Source organism: Hipposideros armiger, unplaced genomic scaffold (genome assembly GCF_001890085.2).
Source record: "Hipposideros armiger isolate ML-2016 unplaced genomic scaffold, ASM189008v1 scaffold_23, whole genome shotgun sequence".
NCBI classification, from domain to species: Eukaryota; Metazoa; Chordata; class Mammalia; order Chiroptera; family Hipposideridae; genus Hipposideros; species Hipposideros armiger.
In genome coordinates, this window is record NW_017731373.1 from 7,141,374 (window position 1) to 7,158,053 (window position 16,680).

General features: G+C 33.5%; 1 protein-coding gene across 13 annotated transcripts in view; it reads left to right on the forward strand.

Annotated features, from left to right (window-relative positions):
* The window catches only part of ABI2 (abl interactor 2), a 107,610-nt gene that overhangs the window by 57,634 nt on the left and 33,296 nt on the right, over positions 1-16,680 (forward strand). For 6 of the 13 annotated variants that reach the window (XM_019635659.1, XM_019635657.1, XM_019635656.1 and 3 more), the window contains 4 exons: positions 5,220-5,396; positions 6,923-6,940; positions 13,612-13,709; positions 16,524-16,670. In XM_019635659.1, coding sequence (XP_019491204.1) covers positions 5,220-5,396; positions 6,923-6,940; positions 13,612-13,709; positions 16,524-16,670 — 440 coding nt within the window. The remainder of the gene's footprint in view (positions 1-5,219; positions 5,397-6,922; positions 6,941-13,611; positions 13,710-16,523; positions 16,671-16,680) is intronic. The other 7 variants (XM_019635658.1, XM_019635661.1, XM_019635665.1 and 4 more) reach the window with 3 other exon arrangements.

A 16,680-nucleotide genomic window follows, 5' to 3' on the forward strand; every position in this document is an offset into this window, starting at 1 on the left:
ACACACACACACACACACACACACACACACACACACACATCCATGTTTAAAAATTCCCAAATTTAAATTAAGGAAATTTCGCTAAAGTTATCAGTAAGTAACTATGCATAGAAAATAGGATTTACAGAGTTCCTAATTAATTACATAGTATGTATAGTTTATATCATTTAAAAAAATGAATAACTGAAAATTACCCATTCAGTTTGTTAGTAACTAGTTTGTTTTTTGAAAGTTGAATAATTTAAAGCATGTTTGTAATTTGAATAATTAAATACTATTTGAAACATTATCTTACTAATGAAGAAATTGAGATATATTTAAAAACACCCTACTTAGTTGAGTTAATCCACTGTAACTGTTTGATTGCAGATGTTTTCCCACACTGATGGGCAGCTAACTGAGGTAGTGCTATCCAGTACAGTCAACTCTCGATTATCTGTGGTAATGGGAAACAACAATGCATGGATAATCCTAAAACCAAATACTTTATTCAGTACCTTCCTTTCTGCTGTGGCCTGAGCATGTGCCAGGGTCCATGATGGAGATGAGGGGGCGGGGCTCAGGCTTGCAAGGGAGCTGGGAGTCAGGATGATTATCTCAAGGTAATAAGAGGTATCCTAGAGAAGCCTGGGTTTGGCACCGCGTGGCTGAAGTTTCATGGGGGGAGCCTGCAGCATGCAAGACCAGCTTGGCAGTCGCAGTGATCAGAAGGAAACAAATTAATAAGGATCTATTAATAACAATAGATGTTTAAGTCCTGCACAGTTGCAGTGATATTACTTGGTGTGCTTTTTGGTTAATAGGTAGCAAATGATAAAATATTAATAGCAATGTACTTGCATTAGTTTTGGTCTTTGCTACCTAAACACATTTTTTGTTTGCCACAGGTGAGTGCTATTATTGAGCCTCTTCTAAGTAAGTGTAAGTTTATTGTCATATAACTACAGGCATACCTTGGAGATACTACAGTTTCGGTTCCAGACCACTGCAATAAAGCGAGTTGTCATCTTTTTGCTGGTGGACGGTCTTGCCTTCAATTTGTAAAAAAATATGCAACACCTGTGAACCACAATAAAGCTCAGTTCAATAAACCAAGGTATGCCTGTAGTAATTTTCGAAAACCATGATAGTTTTTTTCTTATTAAAATTCTTCCTAAGTATCAGTGTTGAACTTGTACTTCCAAAATTTAACTTAATACATTTTAGCATTGTAATGTCACAGAACATCATGAAGACAAAAGCAGTGGTGATTACTGAAAGCTATGAATTTGATTTAGGAAAAACATAGTAGCCATATATTTTTAAATGAAAAATGCTTTGTGGGAGCTTTACAAAAATTATTTTAAAACTGACAATTGGCTGTGAGTTTATGAATGTTAAAGCTGGGTTTTAGGTATATGGATAAAGTGTTCATTATATTACTCTGTCTAATTTGAATATGATTATATTTTCCATAAGAGAAAGCTTTGAAAAATTTGAAGTAGGTGATTGCTGAAAACTCCAGAAAACTTCTGGACCAAATTTTCTCGTCTTTATTTATGGAGTAGATTTATTGTTCTCCATTAAGTTATTATTCAGACTCCAAATAAAACCATAGCTATTCTGAAGGTATATTTGCTTCTGTCCGCAGGAACTCCTGTAGTTCAACCCAGTATGGTAGTGAGAGAGCAAGAATACAAATTATATTCTTATTTTCTTAACTGTATATTATTTTCATTACTGAAGATGTTTTTAAAAACTTAATGACACCAAACATCTATATTTAAGCTGTCACTAAAAGCATTAACCTCGAGTCAATGCTTGTAAAAAGTTTGGAAACAGTTGATATTTGAGAATGCATAATGTAAGGGACCAGTGAATTAGTCCTTCCTTTAGGTCATTGGTTCTCAACCAGGGCAGAACCCAAGGGGACATTTGGCAATGTTGGGCATTTTTGGTTGTCATAACCTGAGGTGGTGGAGTACTACAAGTGTCTACTGGGATGCTTCACATCCTACAATGCTCAGGACAACCCCTCCACAACAAAGAATTATCTGGCCCAAAATGTCAGTAGTGTTGCTGTTGAGAAATCCTGCTCTAATTTTTCTGAGATGTAGTCATTCTTTTTAGAGTAGGTGACTAGAAGCGTTGTATAGCCAAACTAAATTATTTTGACTTTCCATAGATATATGCTGTTAAGAATTATGTTTTAAAATACGAGGTTAGACAATTAAGTTCGTGAACTCATCCTAGGAAAAGTGCTACATACCTCATTGCTGAATAGCACTACAGTTCACCTCTAAAGTACTCCCCTTGGGAAGCTATGCACTGACGCCAGCACCTAGTCCACCTTTCAAAGCAATTTTGGAACTTTTTTTCTAGAATGGCCATCAGAGCTGTCATTGTATTACCCTTGAATGTCCTAAATGTCATCAAAATGTCTTCCTTTCAATATATCCTTTATCTTTGGGTGAAGAAAGAAGTTATTGGGGGTCTGGTCAGGTGAGTAGGGAGGGTGTTCCAGTACAATTATTTGTTTAGTGGCTAAAAACTCCCTCACAGACAGTGCCGTGTGAGCTGGTGCATTGTCGTGATGCAAGAGCCATGAATTGTTGGCAAAAAGTTCAGGTTGTCTAACTTTTTCATGCAGCCTTTTCAGCACTTCCAAATAGTAAACTTGTTTAACTGTCCAGTTGGTACAAATTCATAATTGAATGATCCCTCTGATATCAGAAAAGGTTAGCAACATCGTTTGCAACAAGTTTGCGAACTTAATTGCCAGACCTCGTATGCCTTCTTACTGATAATTAATATACAAAGGAGTAAAGAACATTTTTCTCCTCATAATTCCTTCAACCAATTCCTGTTAGAGTTTAGTGTTGAGAAAATTGTCACTTTCCTAATGAAGGAGTATATTTCCTTGTAACTCATTATGTTTCTATTTTGCCTTCTCTTCCAGGAAGCTAAGAGTCCAATTTTACGTCTTATTATAGTAACTATCTCTTATTTAGGCTTATAGTTCTATAATCTTTTCCTTTGCTATGTTGGTCTTCCTTTTATTCTTACTGAAATGGTCTATGTGCTGTGTGTATGTGTGCATATAAAGAGAACATATAAGTAAGTATGTAAGTGCCCCCAGCTTCCAGGTATGACCAGATTTTTTAATGCTTTAAGTCTCAATTTTTTCAAGCAATTTTAAAATGTGTGCTTATTATGAAATATCACTGTATATTGGTACAAATAATAAGTGGAAGGTTGCTCCCTTTTCATTCTCCAGAGATTTATTATTTCTAGCATGAAAATTTGAAATTGAAGTTCCAATTTGCCATAAGCTTAAGAATTCTATTATAGTTGTTTGGGTTTGCATTCTTATGGTTTTATTTCTGAATAAGATAATTAAATTTCTGAAAACTGACCAGAGTAGAAAAAAATGTCTCAAGAGGATTATATACTCTGATAAATTTTCTTTTATTGATATGATAGAGACCAGCTGTTTAAAAAGTGCATATTTTGTTTGGTTTTTGTTTATTTTAAAGCATACTTAATAAGTATGAAATTTTCCTGTTTCATATTTTTAATGATTCAGGATGACTCATTAAAAATTATTCAAAATGAGATTAATTTCCATTTCCCTGAAGTTAAAAAATAAGTAAATTCCAATATCATCACTAATATGACAACTTTTTTCTGTTAAATCTCTCCCAAGTAGTTGAAAAAGACAGCAGATTTCTTGCACAGAAAAAGCTCAGGTTGTTTTTTTTCTTAAAAAGAAATACTTAAAATGATTAGGTTATTAGACAGTCTGATTTGATATTTTATTTAGATACTTATTAGTTCTGAAACTTACAGATTCTGTTGCTTTTAAGATCTGTTGGTTGAAATAGGCTTTGAATTTGTTTCAAGTTCCTTTCATACTTTAGGTAGTTTAGGATAAATCATTAGCTTTCAGATTTCTTAAAGTGGTATTTAATAATGTCATGATGGTTATCATCATTTCTTTCCACTTCTATGTTATTACCTGGTTCTTCTTTTAGAAAGGGGAAATTAAAGTAGGATTGTGAAGAAATTAGCAAAAGGGTCTATTACTTGCTATTTGAGCCAGGAACGGTGGTTAAGAGATGTGAACAATTTTAGTGAAATATTTTTCAAACTTTTTGACTGTATCCCACAGTAAAAAATACATTTTACATTGCGTCCAGTACACAATTCATGTATATCTTTATATACATAACAAATAAATGTTTCAAGAAACAATACTTACCTTTCTGGGTGCATATGCAGTCTGATATTTCTATTTTATTTCATTTAAGATAACTGCTGCTTCCATCTCACTAAATTGCAACCTGCAATTTGAAAAATGCTGTTTTAGTATATTAATTATTTGTGTGTGTGTATAAATTCCCCCTCTACTAGCAAATAGAAGGCTGTTAGTAAAAACATATAGTACCTATATGAACATTTAATAAATGAAATTAATGAAATATTTCACAAGCATTGTGTCATGATAAAATATAAGCATTTTTACCTAAGCAAACGTAAAGTTTTTTTTTTTTAAATGACTCTAATATTTGTAACATTTATATTTTAGGATTCTTTTTTTAAAAATAAGAAAATATATAAACACTAATAAGAAATTATACTAATAGGTTATTTTTAAATGTAACCAGATTAATTACTGGGGTTCTCTTAATCATTATATTGGGCTAAATCTTAAATGTAGAGAGGGAAAAATAGTATACTTTAACTCAGGGTTTGGGAAACTTTTTCTGTAAAGGCCCAGCTAATAAATATTTTAGGCTTTGCAGACTGTAAGGTCTCCATTAGAACTACTCATCTATGCCATTGTAGTGTGAAACTACGTAAGCAAATAGAATGGCTGGATTCCAATGAAATTTTATTTATGGAAACAAATTTGAATTCCACATAATTTTCACATGTCCTGATATTATTTTTCTTTTGACTTTTTTCAACCAATAAAAAAATGTAAACACCATTCTTAGCTTTTTGGGTTGTAAGAAACAGATGATAGGCCACATTTGGTCTGCCAGCCATGTTTTGCCAACCCTTGCTTTAACCTAGAAATGGAGAAAGTCAATATTGGTCCAAAAAGGAGAAAATTTAGCAATTGTGATTAAGAATCTGAATAATCGTGTTAAATCTCTGAGCACTTATACCTTGATTTTTCTGGATATTATGAGCCGTGTACATTTTTGTGTTGTGTTTATGTTATGTTTTTGCAGACTGTTGATATTCATAAAGAGAAAGTTGCAAGAAGAGAAATTGGTATTTTAACTACCAACAAAAACACTTCAAGGACACATAAGATTATTGCTCCGGCCAACCTTGAACGACCAGTTCGTTATATTAGAAAACCTATTGACTATACAATTCTAGATGATATTGGACATGGAGTAAAGGTAAGTATAATTTTTGTCAAGCTTTTTAAAACAAAACCCCATAATGGACTAACTCTTTAGAAAATTTAGCTTTTATCTTTCCTTTCCTAGAGAACTAAGTCTTGGCCCAGTTGTAGTTCTGAAGATTCTTGACTACTATACCTGTTTTATCTTTCTTGCTTCTTAGTGCTCTGTTCTCAAGTTTTAAATGATTATCTTTGAATGAATTATATTTGCTTAATCAGTTATGATAATACCTCATCTAGACCTGGTAGATAGTGTGGTGTAATCTTTCTAATCTTCTAATGATTTAATATGACCGATTAAAAAATTATTCAGTACGTTAATAAGTATTTACCTTATCTCAAAAAGTTATCAGCAAAATTTGGGCATTAGTTTTCAGAAAGAACATAAATAAACAAACATGTATTTTGAATTTTCCTAAAATAATTTTATCTTTACATTTTAGGTGAGAATAGTGCAGACAGTAGGAATTAATATTTCCATTGTTTTTGAATATATAACCATTATATATTTCAGCAATCTTCTAAAATGTATTTGAGTGCCTGCTATGACACAAAGTACCATAATCAAAACTTAAGGAGCATGTAAATTAAATTGGTGTTTGTACTTAAGAAATTATTCAGAATTTTAGCTAAGTATTAAATTACTTAAAGTTTGCATCTCATCAGTGATTTGAAAGATAATGACTTACAAATGTGACTTTGAATAAATATATATATGCTTATGCGTGAAACTATAGTTTATGCAGTTAATCTGTGACTCTATAAGCAAGTTTAAATTTAAAAAATGTACTAGTATGGATAGAAATCAATTAAATCTAAATTTACTGTAGATCTAGGTGAAAGAAAATACGCAGTGTAAATTAAAACAAATTTTTTTCTTCCTCAGAAAGTTGATAATAAGCACTATTACCTGGAATTTGATATTTAATCTTATAATTGACACATTCATTTAGATTACTATGCTAATTAGAGCATGTTCACTTAGGACATGTAATTGGGTATATAATTAACTGAAATTCTAACTTGGGAAAATCTTTTGAGATCTATACAAGGCTAACAACCGCTAAGAAAATTTTAGAGGACTGCCAGAATCTAATGGAGAAAAGGTACTTAGAATATAAAACATCGTATTTGTGCTTGCCCATTTATATAATAAAATGTGATGCCCCCACTCCAATTCTTATTTATTTCTCAAGTAAAATGTTATTCTTCTGGGACTCTGTAGATGCTTTTATTGTTTGGAATTTTAGTGTTTAGGAGTCACTGATTTGAAGAAATCTTTAATAAAGTGAAGTTTTTGAATAAAACAGTATCATATAATTTCATCAAAAAAACTCTTGTTCATGACACATTCTGCTTTAACCACTCTTTCTATGATCTACTGAAACATTATTTTTTAATGCTGAATGCTTAACTTGTTTTTTCTTTGTTTTTTCCTTTCTCTTCACATCCTGAAGTTCCAACTAACCTTTCAATGCTTTTTTTCCTTACCTCTTTTATTTGCTCCATTTATGCATTAAGTGGTTGCTTAGATTTAAGGTAAGAGATTCCAGGGCTGGATTTCCATTCTTGGTTCTTATGTAGAATATTACATATGGGGAGTGAAGAGATATTTGGCACTTGGCCTTTTAAAACCAGCGAATAATTCCTCTTTTTATTTATTTATTTTTGTCATGCAACTTTGTGGTATCTTCATGTTCCATCATGAGGGCAGTTATTTTGTCTGTTCGGTCATTTCCCTACCTTCTGTGCCTAGAACAGCACCCGACTACACATTAGGTGCCTAGCAAATATTTATTGAATAAATGGTTATTTTGCAATGTTAATATATTTTGTGAAACTGAAATGTAAGTTACCCTATCATGAAATGTCATTATAAAATAAAATTAGCTGGATTTTATAAATGTAGAAATTTATGGATTGGAGGGCCAACTAATGTGCTTCATTTAACCCTCCCCCTGTGTAATAGCCTTTTTATTCTATAAATGGTGTGCTTTATTCTATACCCTGTGGCCACTGTGTCATTATCTCTTGACTTATATTGAATGTAAAGAAATTGAGAAGCAGATAATATTCAGTTAAGGGTTTTTTTTTTAAGTTGCAGTATCATGTGGTTTTCAAAAAACAAAATTAATATTTTTTCTCAAATTGCTATATAAAATATGTTTCAATATAAAATCACTTTAAGAGTTTTCCAAGCTGAGAATTATACTCACAACATCAAAAGCTCATGATAGTGTTTAGCAAAATACAAGTTAAGAATTAGAGAAATAGTTCCTTTTGTTTGTTTGTTTTCAGTAACATTTTAGTATTTTGAGGACTAATGGTAAAAGACATTCAAGTATATTCAAGAAGCCTGTCAAATAGAATGTTACAAAAATTATTTTCGTCCAACTGAGCATGCATTTCCTTTTTGTTTCTTTTCTTAGCTAAATTTTATAATTTCTTTTCAAATACCTATTCTTTCTTCCTAAAACCCAGTTGTTTATCATATCTTCAGTGTAGAAAGTGATACAAGAAGACAGGATGACAGAACTGAATCATGAACTAGCTACTAACCACGCCACAGAAACTTCAGTAGATCACTGTAGAGAGATACGACTAGAGAAGCCCAGGCAAATGTACTTGTGTTACAGATTAGGGTGTTGGCCCCAAGCCCTTAGTTTTGATGACTGAGGCATGTGGAATTGTGAGGCGATTCCTTTTGCATAAAATAGAACTAGACCCATAGCAGTGTGTGGCTACCTTGGCTGTTTTCCTCTAAAGTCTGTTTCCAAATTTTGATTATTCATGTGTTAACCTCCAACATGATAGAAGTACACAGAAAGGTTAACAGAAGGAAAAACACAGAAATGGGCCAATTCTTTTCTCCTGAAGTTTAGACCAGCTTGCCTAACATACTGTTTTATGCTCATTTCCTCCAAACTCTGCTATGATTACTTCTTGAACTTCCTGGTACATGATCTGTTCCATATGGGAGATAGGCCAAAATGAGTGGGAAATGAGAGACTCCTTGAAAGAAAGATCTAATAAATAACATCACACTTGGATACGATTCCTTAACATCTTTGCTCTTTGCTCCTTAGTACAGTGGCTCTACATAGTTGTTTCTGTCATATCTGGGTAGAGCTGACAGAGTGACAAGAGTACCCTGGGTTCATCCTAGAAGCTAGAATGTGCCAGTGCTGTCTTTCCTGCCTTCCTATTCTTTGTGAATATGTCTGTTGTATCTATAAATTTGTGGCACATAGTTAATAATTTTGGGTGAATAAAAACAAAGTAGAGTGAAAAAAACTGAGCATATAATAAATCATTTCTTCTTTTATGCTGGTAAAAAAAAAGTTAGTATGTTTGGAAGGGTGATTAAGGGAATAATTGAATACATTAAGGTAGAGTAAGAAAAATGTTAGCTAGAAAGTAAGAAATAAAAAAATGTTCAAGTTGGAAGGGACTGCAAGTAATAAACTAGTCTGATGAATTTCCAGCCGAGCTTCTTGGAGACCTGTGGATTATATCTAATGCCCTAGAAGCCTGCTGATGTTTGATAGGGTATCTGCGAGTTTGATTTCCTCCCCAGCTCCCTGAGCTCTGTCTTGTTCCCATTGCTGTCAGACTTTGATGCCTTTCAGACAGACTCTAACCAAAGTTTGTACTAAGGGACCAGACACATGGGATTTAACTCAGAAGAAACCCCATGCTTAAAAGTCAAATTTTTAACATTTTATACACCATATACTGGTGGTGTTTAATGGTTCTTTTCATCTGAAGTTGAGGTTGTTTTTTCTTCAGTTAACTGAGGATAACAAGTTGTAGAGTTTAATTCATAAGACCTTTGAAAACAATGTGTGTTTTTTTTTTTCTTTTTTAACAGCAAAAGGCACAAAAACCTAATGGATAGAATGCCATATTGGAAGTGTTTCAATATATACATGAGGCCATATAAAAGTAGAATGTACCTTGAACTGGGGTACCCTTTCCCTCTATTTTAATAGTATAAAGAATGTTAAGGCCCTGTTCTTAATGTATTCAAAATGGATTTTTCTGTTGAAACCAGTAAAGTTGTCATTAATGAAACTTAGCTTAAGTGCTTTTTAAATAAGTATATTATTTTAATCAAAAATAGTAAAGACTTACGATCTGTTATAGTAGTTCAGTTGAACATTCACAAGCAGATTCTAAATAATTAATGAGGTGGGGTTAAGAGTTTATTTTACAACTAACATGTTAAGATTATAACACTTTTGAAAATTCTGCTTTGAATCTTGGAGATTCATAACTTAACCCCATGTAAAAAAAATGGGCTGTTTTTCACTTGAGTGTGATTTTTGGAGATTTTTTTTTTTTTTTTAGCTGAGCCATCCTGCCACCTGTTGGTAGCTCAACAGCTGCTCAGCTCGGGCCGGGACTCGAACTGCTGTTGCTCAGAGCTCAAACTCTTGAGCGAGCTCTTAACCAACTGAGCCATTCAGCCGGCCCTTGGTGTGATTTTTAGCAAGTGTTTGTCATTCCCTGCAGAAAGATGACAAATTGCCCCTCACATTTTTAGCTCTCAGGTACAGCTGAGCATTTATTTGACACAACATTTGGGAGAAAAACTCCATAACAACAGCAACCCTTGGGAGACCTGTTTGTTATTGCCCATTAGTTCCAATTGGAAGCCACCAGTTGTATTTTGGCAAAAGCCAGTTGTCAGAAACTGTTTTCAAAATCAAGCAGAAGTTTGCCCAACTTTATTCCCCTTTTCTTCTCCTCCTCTCTTTACTTGCTTCTCTCCCCTCTTACTCCTAAACTCTTATTCCCTTATCTCTGTATTGAATTATTTTAGGACTCTTGGCACCTTAGGCTTTTTGTCTTTCTAACTCACTTATTAAAAATTTTGCCTCTCTCCTAAATTTATACTTGAGTTCCTGATTTCAGCTTTGATTTCCCTCAGAGGATCTCCTGGTCCTTTTCCTGGTAGTCATGAGAATTGAAGTAGGAACATATATCCTCTGAGGAGAGGGATAGAGATCTTTAGGAAGCCAGAGAATTATGCCCTGGATGGGACTAATGGAGAACAATACCGGACAGCCAATGAAGGCCCAGAGGTGCTTGACCATGGCTTCCTTCTGCCCATCCTCATTACTCCACATCCAGACACAACCTAGACATACTACTGCTCTTTTATTTTAAATCCTGCTTTTATAAAGGAACTGCTCCTACCTCCAGTATCATCTGCATTCCTTAGTAACAGTCCAGTGGTAAAGCATTTGAGCTGTGGCCATGCATTTAACCTTCATCACCTAAATGAAATATTTTTTTCTGTTTTGAGGGTTTCTCTCTGGTAGGAAAAAAAAAGTGACCTTTCCTACTGTTCCTCCTTGTGCCTAATACCTGCTTTACTTAGCTCTTGATGATGACTTTCCCTTTATGGAATTAAAACAAAACAAAACCCCATATAATTGAATTATTGTAATCAGCCAACAAAGTTTCATTCCAACTCCCAAATAAAACTGAAAATTATAACGAGCGTTCCCACCCATGACTCAGGACCATTAACTACACGTTTATGTGCCAGATGATTGTTCTGCTTATGTTGGCAATTTTAATAAAAGTTTCATGAAGAATTACTATTATGAACTGGGTGCACTATTGCTTTATTTTCTTGGTCCTGAGTTTGTGGTGTGTGTCTCTCTTTCCCCCCCATTCCCCTTTACCACAAACACAGTTTTGTCATGTGTTTTGCCTCTTGCCAGGAAATGTTATTTTCCCCTGTAAACTTTTCCTGAATCTAGTTTTTAGAACCAGGATAGCTGGCTATCCAGTAAATTTTTTTTATCAAATCTTTTAGATTTAAAATATTTCTTAACTTTAAATGTAATACAGATCCCACTTATAATAAAGAAATTGTTTGGTTTCACAGTTATTCCTGTATTCTTTCTTTTTTGTCAAATTAGTCGGCAGTATTTCTATTTATAGCAGCATATTTATAGCATACTCATTATTTAGCATGGAAACATTTTCCACAAAGTATGTTTCTACCTTAAGAAATATTGAAAAACTATTTTGTTTAATATAAAGGTAGTACAGTATCATGAAGTATAAATTATAGATTTTTTTGGACATTCTTCAGGGACTCTGGTTTCTTAAGTGATTTAAGTTACTCATCCAAACTTCATTAACCAAATACAATCATTTGATGATTCTACACATCATAAAATGTATCAAATTTTATTTATAGAAATGTCCACCAGATTTTAATTTATAGATTTTTTATATTATTTTGGGGGCTGGGGGTGGGTTGATTAAAAGTCTTGAGGAAGATACTGCAATTTAAATAAAAATACCTTACATACCAAAACTGAAAGTTGGAAAGCTGTTTTCAAGTATTTTAGCTATTCCATGTATAGAATAAAATTTTCTTTTACTCTTTTTCTATCCCTGCTCCTTTTCCTTCCTATTTATAGCAAATTGATGTAGTTTAGTGTTTGGTTCACCTACTTCTCCCTCATCACTTAAAGTAACTTTGGGTTTTATGTTATTTAAGGTTGAGCTTAAAGGACTTTGGTTACTACTTAAAAAAATCTTCTGGTATCATAAATTAAGATTTACAGTTTTAAAAGCTATTGGTTATTTATCATATTACTCCTAAAATTATCCCTGATTGTGGTCTAATTTTTTTAAAAACTTCTGGCATTTTCATTTTAAGATATTAGTATACCCTCTGCTTATTAATGAGGGGGAGAGCAAGGATAAGTTATCTTTATTTTTACTTGATAACCAGTTTGTTTTATATTTATTGTTTAAAAGCAAAAAAAAAGGATTACTATACATGCTTCACTTTAAAGATATTGACATTTCAAAGGTATCATTTGTCATTAAAGATTGTTTTATCATCACACACAACTTGTTCACTGGGCTATTCATTTGAAGGATTTGTTTCTTGATATATTATTTCTTAACAAATAGTATTTATAAGCCAGTTAATTTTGATAGCCTCAGTACTCTGTACTTATGATTTGTACTTATCATTTGTTTTCTTAAAATTTATATTTTGAAATTACAATTATAAATGATTAGAATTTCAGTGGCATAATGTCTTGAAGTTTCATTTTACAAGAATAATTTGAATACTCTAGACATATTCTTATTAGAAAAGTTAAGATAATTTTTGAAGTTTTTGGTAATCCAAAATATTTAGAGCTTAAAATAGGGTCAGGTATGAACCTATGTGTTGAACATTAACTCCAACCTATTGGTAATCTCAGTTGGAGATTGCATTTGAACTATATTTGTGAATGACTTCTCTTAGCTCCTTAAGATATCCAGATTGCTAGGGCTTTCTGTATATGTGCTGACATACTCCTGGGGCCGTATCCCTTGCTCCCATATTACCCAGCTTTCCTACATTTGCATTTTTAGTTGGGCATAGAATAATGAGGAGTCATGGCCCAGCTCTAATTTAGGACTATGCTACTTACATCTTTCCCGTGACTCAGTTAATCTTCATTTGGGCTTAAGTGGGTCTCATTCGCACTGGGACGAGGACATTGCTAGTGGTCCCTGTACTGCTCACAGTTGAATGGGATATCTCAGCCCTGACTTTCTAGTTCAGATATTTAGGAACATGCCTTTAACTTCTGGCAGTTTTCAGGTAGGTGATTCCTTCATAAAAGAACATTAAAGACATCTGAATTGTAAGGCTGATCTACCATTTAAAAAACTAAAATGTTTTTCTGTACATCATGCAGTTTGTAGTCTCTAGTTAATGGATCAAAACTAGTTGTATATTTTATTTGGGAAACATGTATTTTGTTTTTTATGATAATACTTGCTATCTTAAAAGCAAGGATTTGCGTAAGGGTGTTTTTGTTTCGCATTGAGTTACTATTTATCAAAACTAAAGTTTTTATAGTTATCCAATTTCATTTCAATTGAGTGAATGTAGTATCAAATAGTCTAACCAGTGATCTGTTGGTGTGATGGCCTAATGGCAAATAAAGTCTTTGCATACACATTTATAATCCTTTGAAAATTTCATGTTAGGAAGAGTCCTTTGAGTACAACTGTAGAATAATAGTAGAGTAGAAATTGCATATGAAATGCATGGCCTCTAATTTTTTTTTCCTGTTTAAACCTTCCCCTCCTTTGTTAAATAGCATAACATTATTTCCCAAAAGGCCACTTTGTTTCAGTGCATACAAGTTGAGTTTTCCTCAAAAATTTTTTAGGTGAGTACCCAGAATATGAAGATGGGTGGGCTGCCGCGTACAACACCTCCAACTCAGAAACCCCCCAGTCCCCCTATGTCAGGGAAAGGGACACTTGGGTGAGTATGTAACTAAGTAATAATTGAAAACCATTTCATATAGTGTTGTTGAAAACTAAACACTGCATATATATTTAAATTATTTTTTAATATTTGAAAAGAACTTCTTTTCTAGGATTATCCTTTTTGTGTGTAACTTTCCCTTTTCATGGGAAACATCTTTATACTTTAAAAAGATTTTCTTTAGAAATTATTTTTCTATGAATTTCAAATTTGAGATAAAATCCTAGCCCAAGTTCATGGTTTATTATAAATTGTACTCTAATTCCTATTGTCATAAATTTTTTTGAGTCTTTCATATTAGCAATTGACTATTCTTATTCTGACTATTCCTCTGAGGAACACTGTGTAGATCACAGAATTCTGAATAGTTCAGGTTGTTATGAGAATATTGAGTTTTAATTCAGTCCTACAGAAGTAGGCTCCAGATTTGACCTTTGGCAGAAATGGTCAATTAATAGAAAAACTGGACCTTTTTTTCTTCAATAGTATCATAGTATAAAAACTTGGCTTATCATGGAGATTTGTGTTCAGGTGGGCATAATATACCCTAGAAGCCAGATGACCAAAATTGTGGTTCAGCTCTGCTCCCGCTCTATGGTCTTGCATAGTTAGCCTCTTAGCATTTCAGTTTTTTCATCTGTAAAAGGGGGTAATATTTATCATCTTGTCAACTTTTCAGAGTCACTGTACCATGAATTGGATTTTAAAATGTATAAGACAAAGACAAAATGCTTTGACAACCATTGGCTTTATGATATATGCTTACAAAATTTTAATTGACAATCTTGGTTTTGGCCCCCTCACCAAAAACAAAAACAACATCAACAAAACACAAACAACAACAACAACAAAAACCCAACCTAGTCAAGCACTGTGGATCAGGACAGAGATGAGTTGGGATATAAAGGAGGATAATGCTGGGAGAGGAATTAGCTAGGGCAGTGGGAAACAAAAGAATAAAAATGAATTCCAACCAGGAAATAGGATATTTTTACTTGGGGTGGACAAAAAAAAATCTGCTAAGATTAGGAGGAACGAATCCAGTAAAGGGTGGTGTGTATGCATGTGTGTGTGTGTGTGTGTGTGTGTGTGTGTGACATGGTAGGTATAATTGTGCAGGGGTAAGAGTAAAGAGTCAGATCAAGAGGAAGTATTTGTTTTATTTTCCTGTGGAACTTCTACATTTCTATCATGTATAGTACCTAACCGATTTTGTTAGGTTGTAAATCAGGATTGTTAGCAAGATAACCCACTGTATTCTCTAGTAAATAAAGCTTTCAGTTCCTCTCAAATTTTGAAGATATGTATCCTATGTATTAGCAGGGGTTCTGCAGATTCCTCAGTAAGCTGGTTGATGGTCATAGCCCGGCTTTTTCACATAGCCTTTGCCTAGCCACCGTAGTTTGTTCTGCATAGTTCTCAATCAGCAAAGGGTTTTTTTGTTTGTTTGTTTTGATTGAAACAGAACATTCTTGTTGTCTGGGAAAAATTGTCTGGAAATTAGATGTTTGCAAATTAATCAGTTTCCTATTTTATGTTTTTTATATTTACATCATAATTTCAGAGATGCCTAAACTTCTTTTTAGTATTTTAAATCCAAGGTTCTGACATTCTTTTTTCTTCCTTTGACTCAATATCTCATCTAGTGCCCCTTATTTATTTTTAATTATTAATGTATATATGTATTTATGCAAGGAGATTTTGAGCGTAGTAGAGTGGACAGTGTCATTGCAGAGTGATTTCATCCAAGATCAATGAATCGTAATTTGAGTAGCCCAGGAGAGCAGTGTGTAAAGGAACTTTGGGAGATTTGGAGGAGTGAATTATTGAGAAATTCATAAGTCAAGGGAGCAATATCATTTCAGGAAAAGAAAGCTTTTAATTTTCACATCTTTTGAGATCCCAGTATTTTTATTCTTTTAAAGACCAGAAGCTCGTCTACAAAACGTCAGTTGAGTATTTATTGTCATAAAGAATTTGGAAACTTAGAGATGAGAACTAATTTAATAACTAATGTTCCAGTGTGCATTGTATTTCCTATCATAATTTCCTTTCTTACTCTTCCCATTCTCTTCCTTTAAAAGGAAATTTTGAGAAAAATGAAATGTGTGAATAAAATCCAGCCTGTTTTGTTCTTTACAGTTCAAAGTAAATAAGGTAGAAAGACTTAGGTGGTCGTTTTTTTTCTCCCTTTTAAATACTGAACTCTGAGGGAGGGTAAAAGGTAAGAGAGAGCAAGGTGAAAGCTGAAGGAGGATGTGAGGTGAGACTGGAAGGAGATGAGAGTAAACTATGTATTCTTGTGTATGGATATAGTTTAATTTGTATGTATTTACTATATAGAAAGGGAAATACAGGGTTATAGTTGCTATTGATCATCAGTTGTGGAGTTTCTCTTTAAATATCTGGTTAGGGAGAGAGGGGTGAGGAAGATAATTAGTGCATTCATGCAGTGCAGTTAGGAGACTTTGACATAGTAATAGTACTAAAATAATTCGAACTCATACAAGAAAAGAAGAGAGTCTGGGAAACACTTTGATTACCTGGTGGGAGAATCTTCATGCTCTCTGAGAATGAATGAACAAAATTGCATTAGCACAGGGAAATGAGGTTGGAGACTAAAAAATAATACTCAACGAAACCCTAATGGTAGAGAAGTGATACTTAACAAAAGACAAACTGGTAGCTGGGTTATCGTAAAACACATTTTCCTATCTCTGAGTATAAATTGTATTTCACTACTGGCAACTCTTTGAATTTATTGTGCCGAAACTTGCTAATCACACGATACATACGCTCTTCTTTTTGTAGGCGGCACTCCCCCTATCGCACACTGGAGCCAGTGCGTCCTCCAGTGGTACCAAATGATTACGTACCTAGCCCAACCCGTAATATGGCTCCCTCGCAGCAGAGCCCTGTGAGGACAGCTTCTGTGAATCAAAGAAATCGAACTTACAGGTATTTTCTC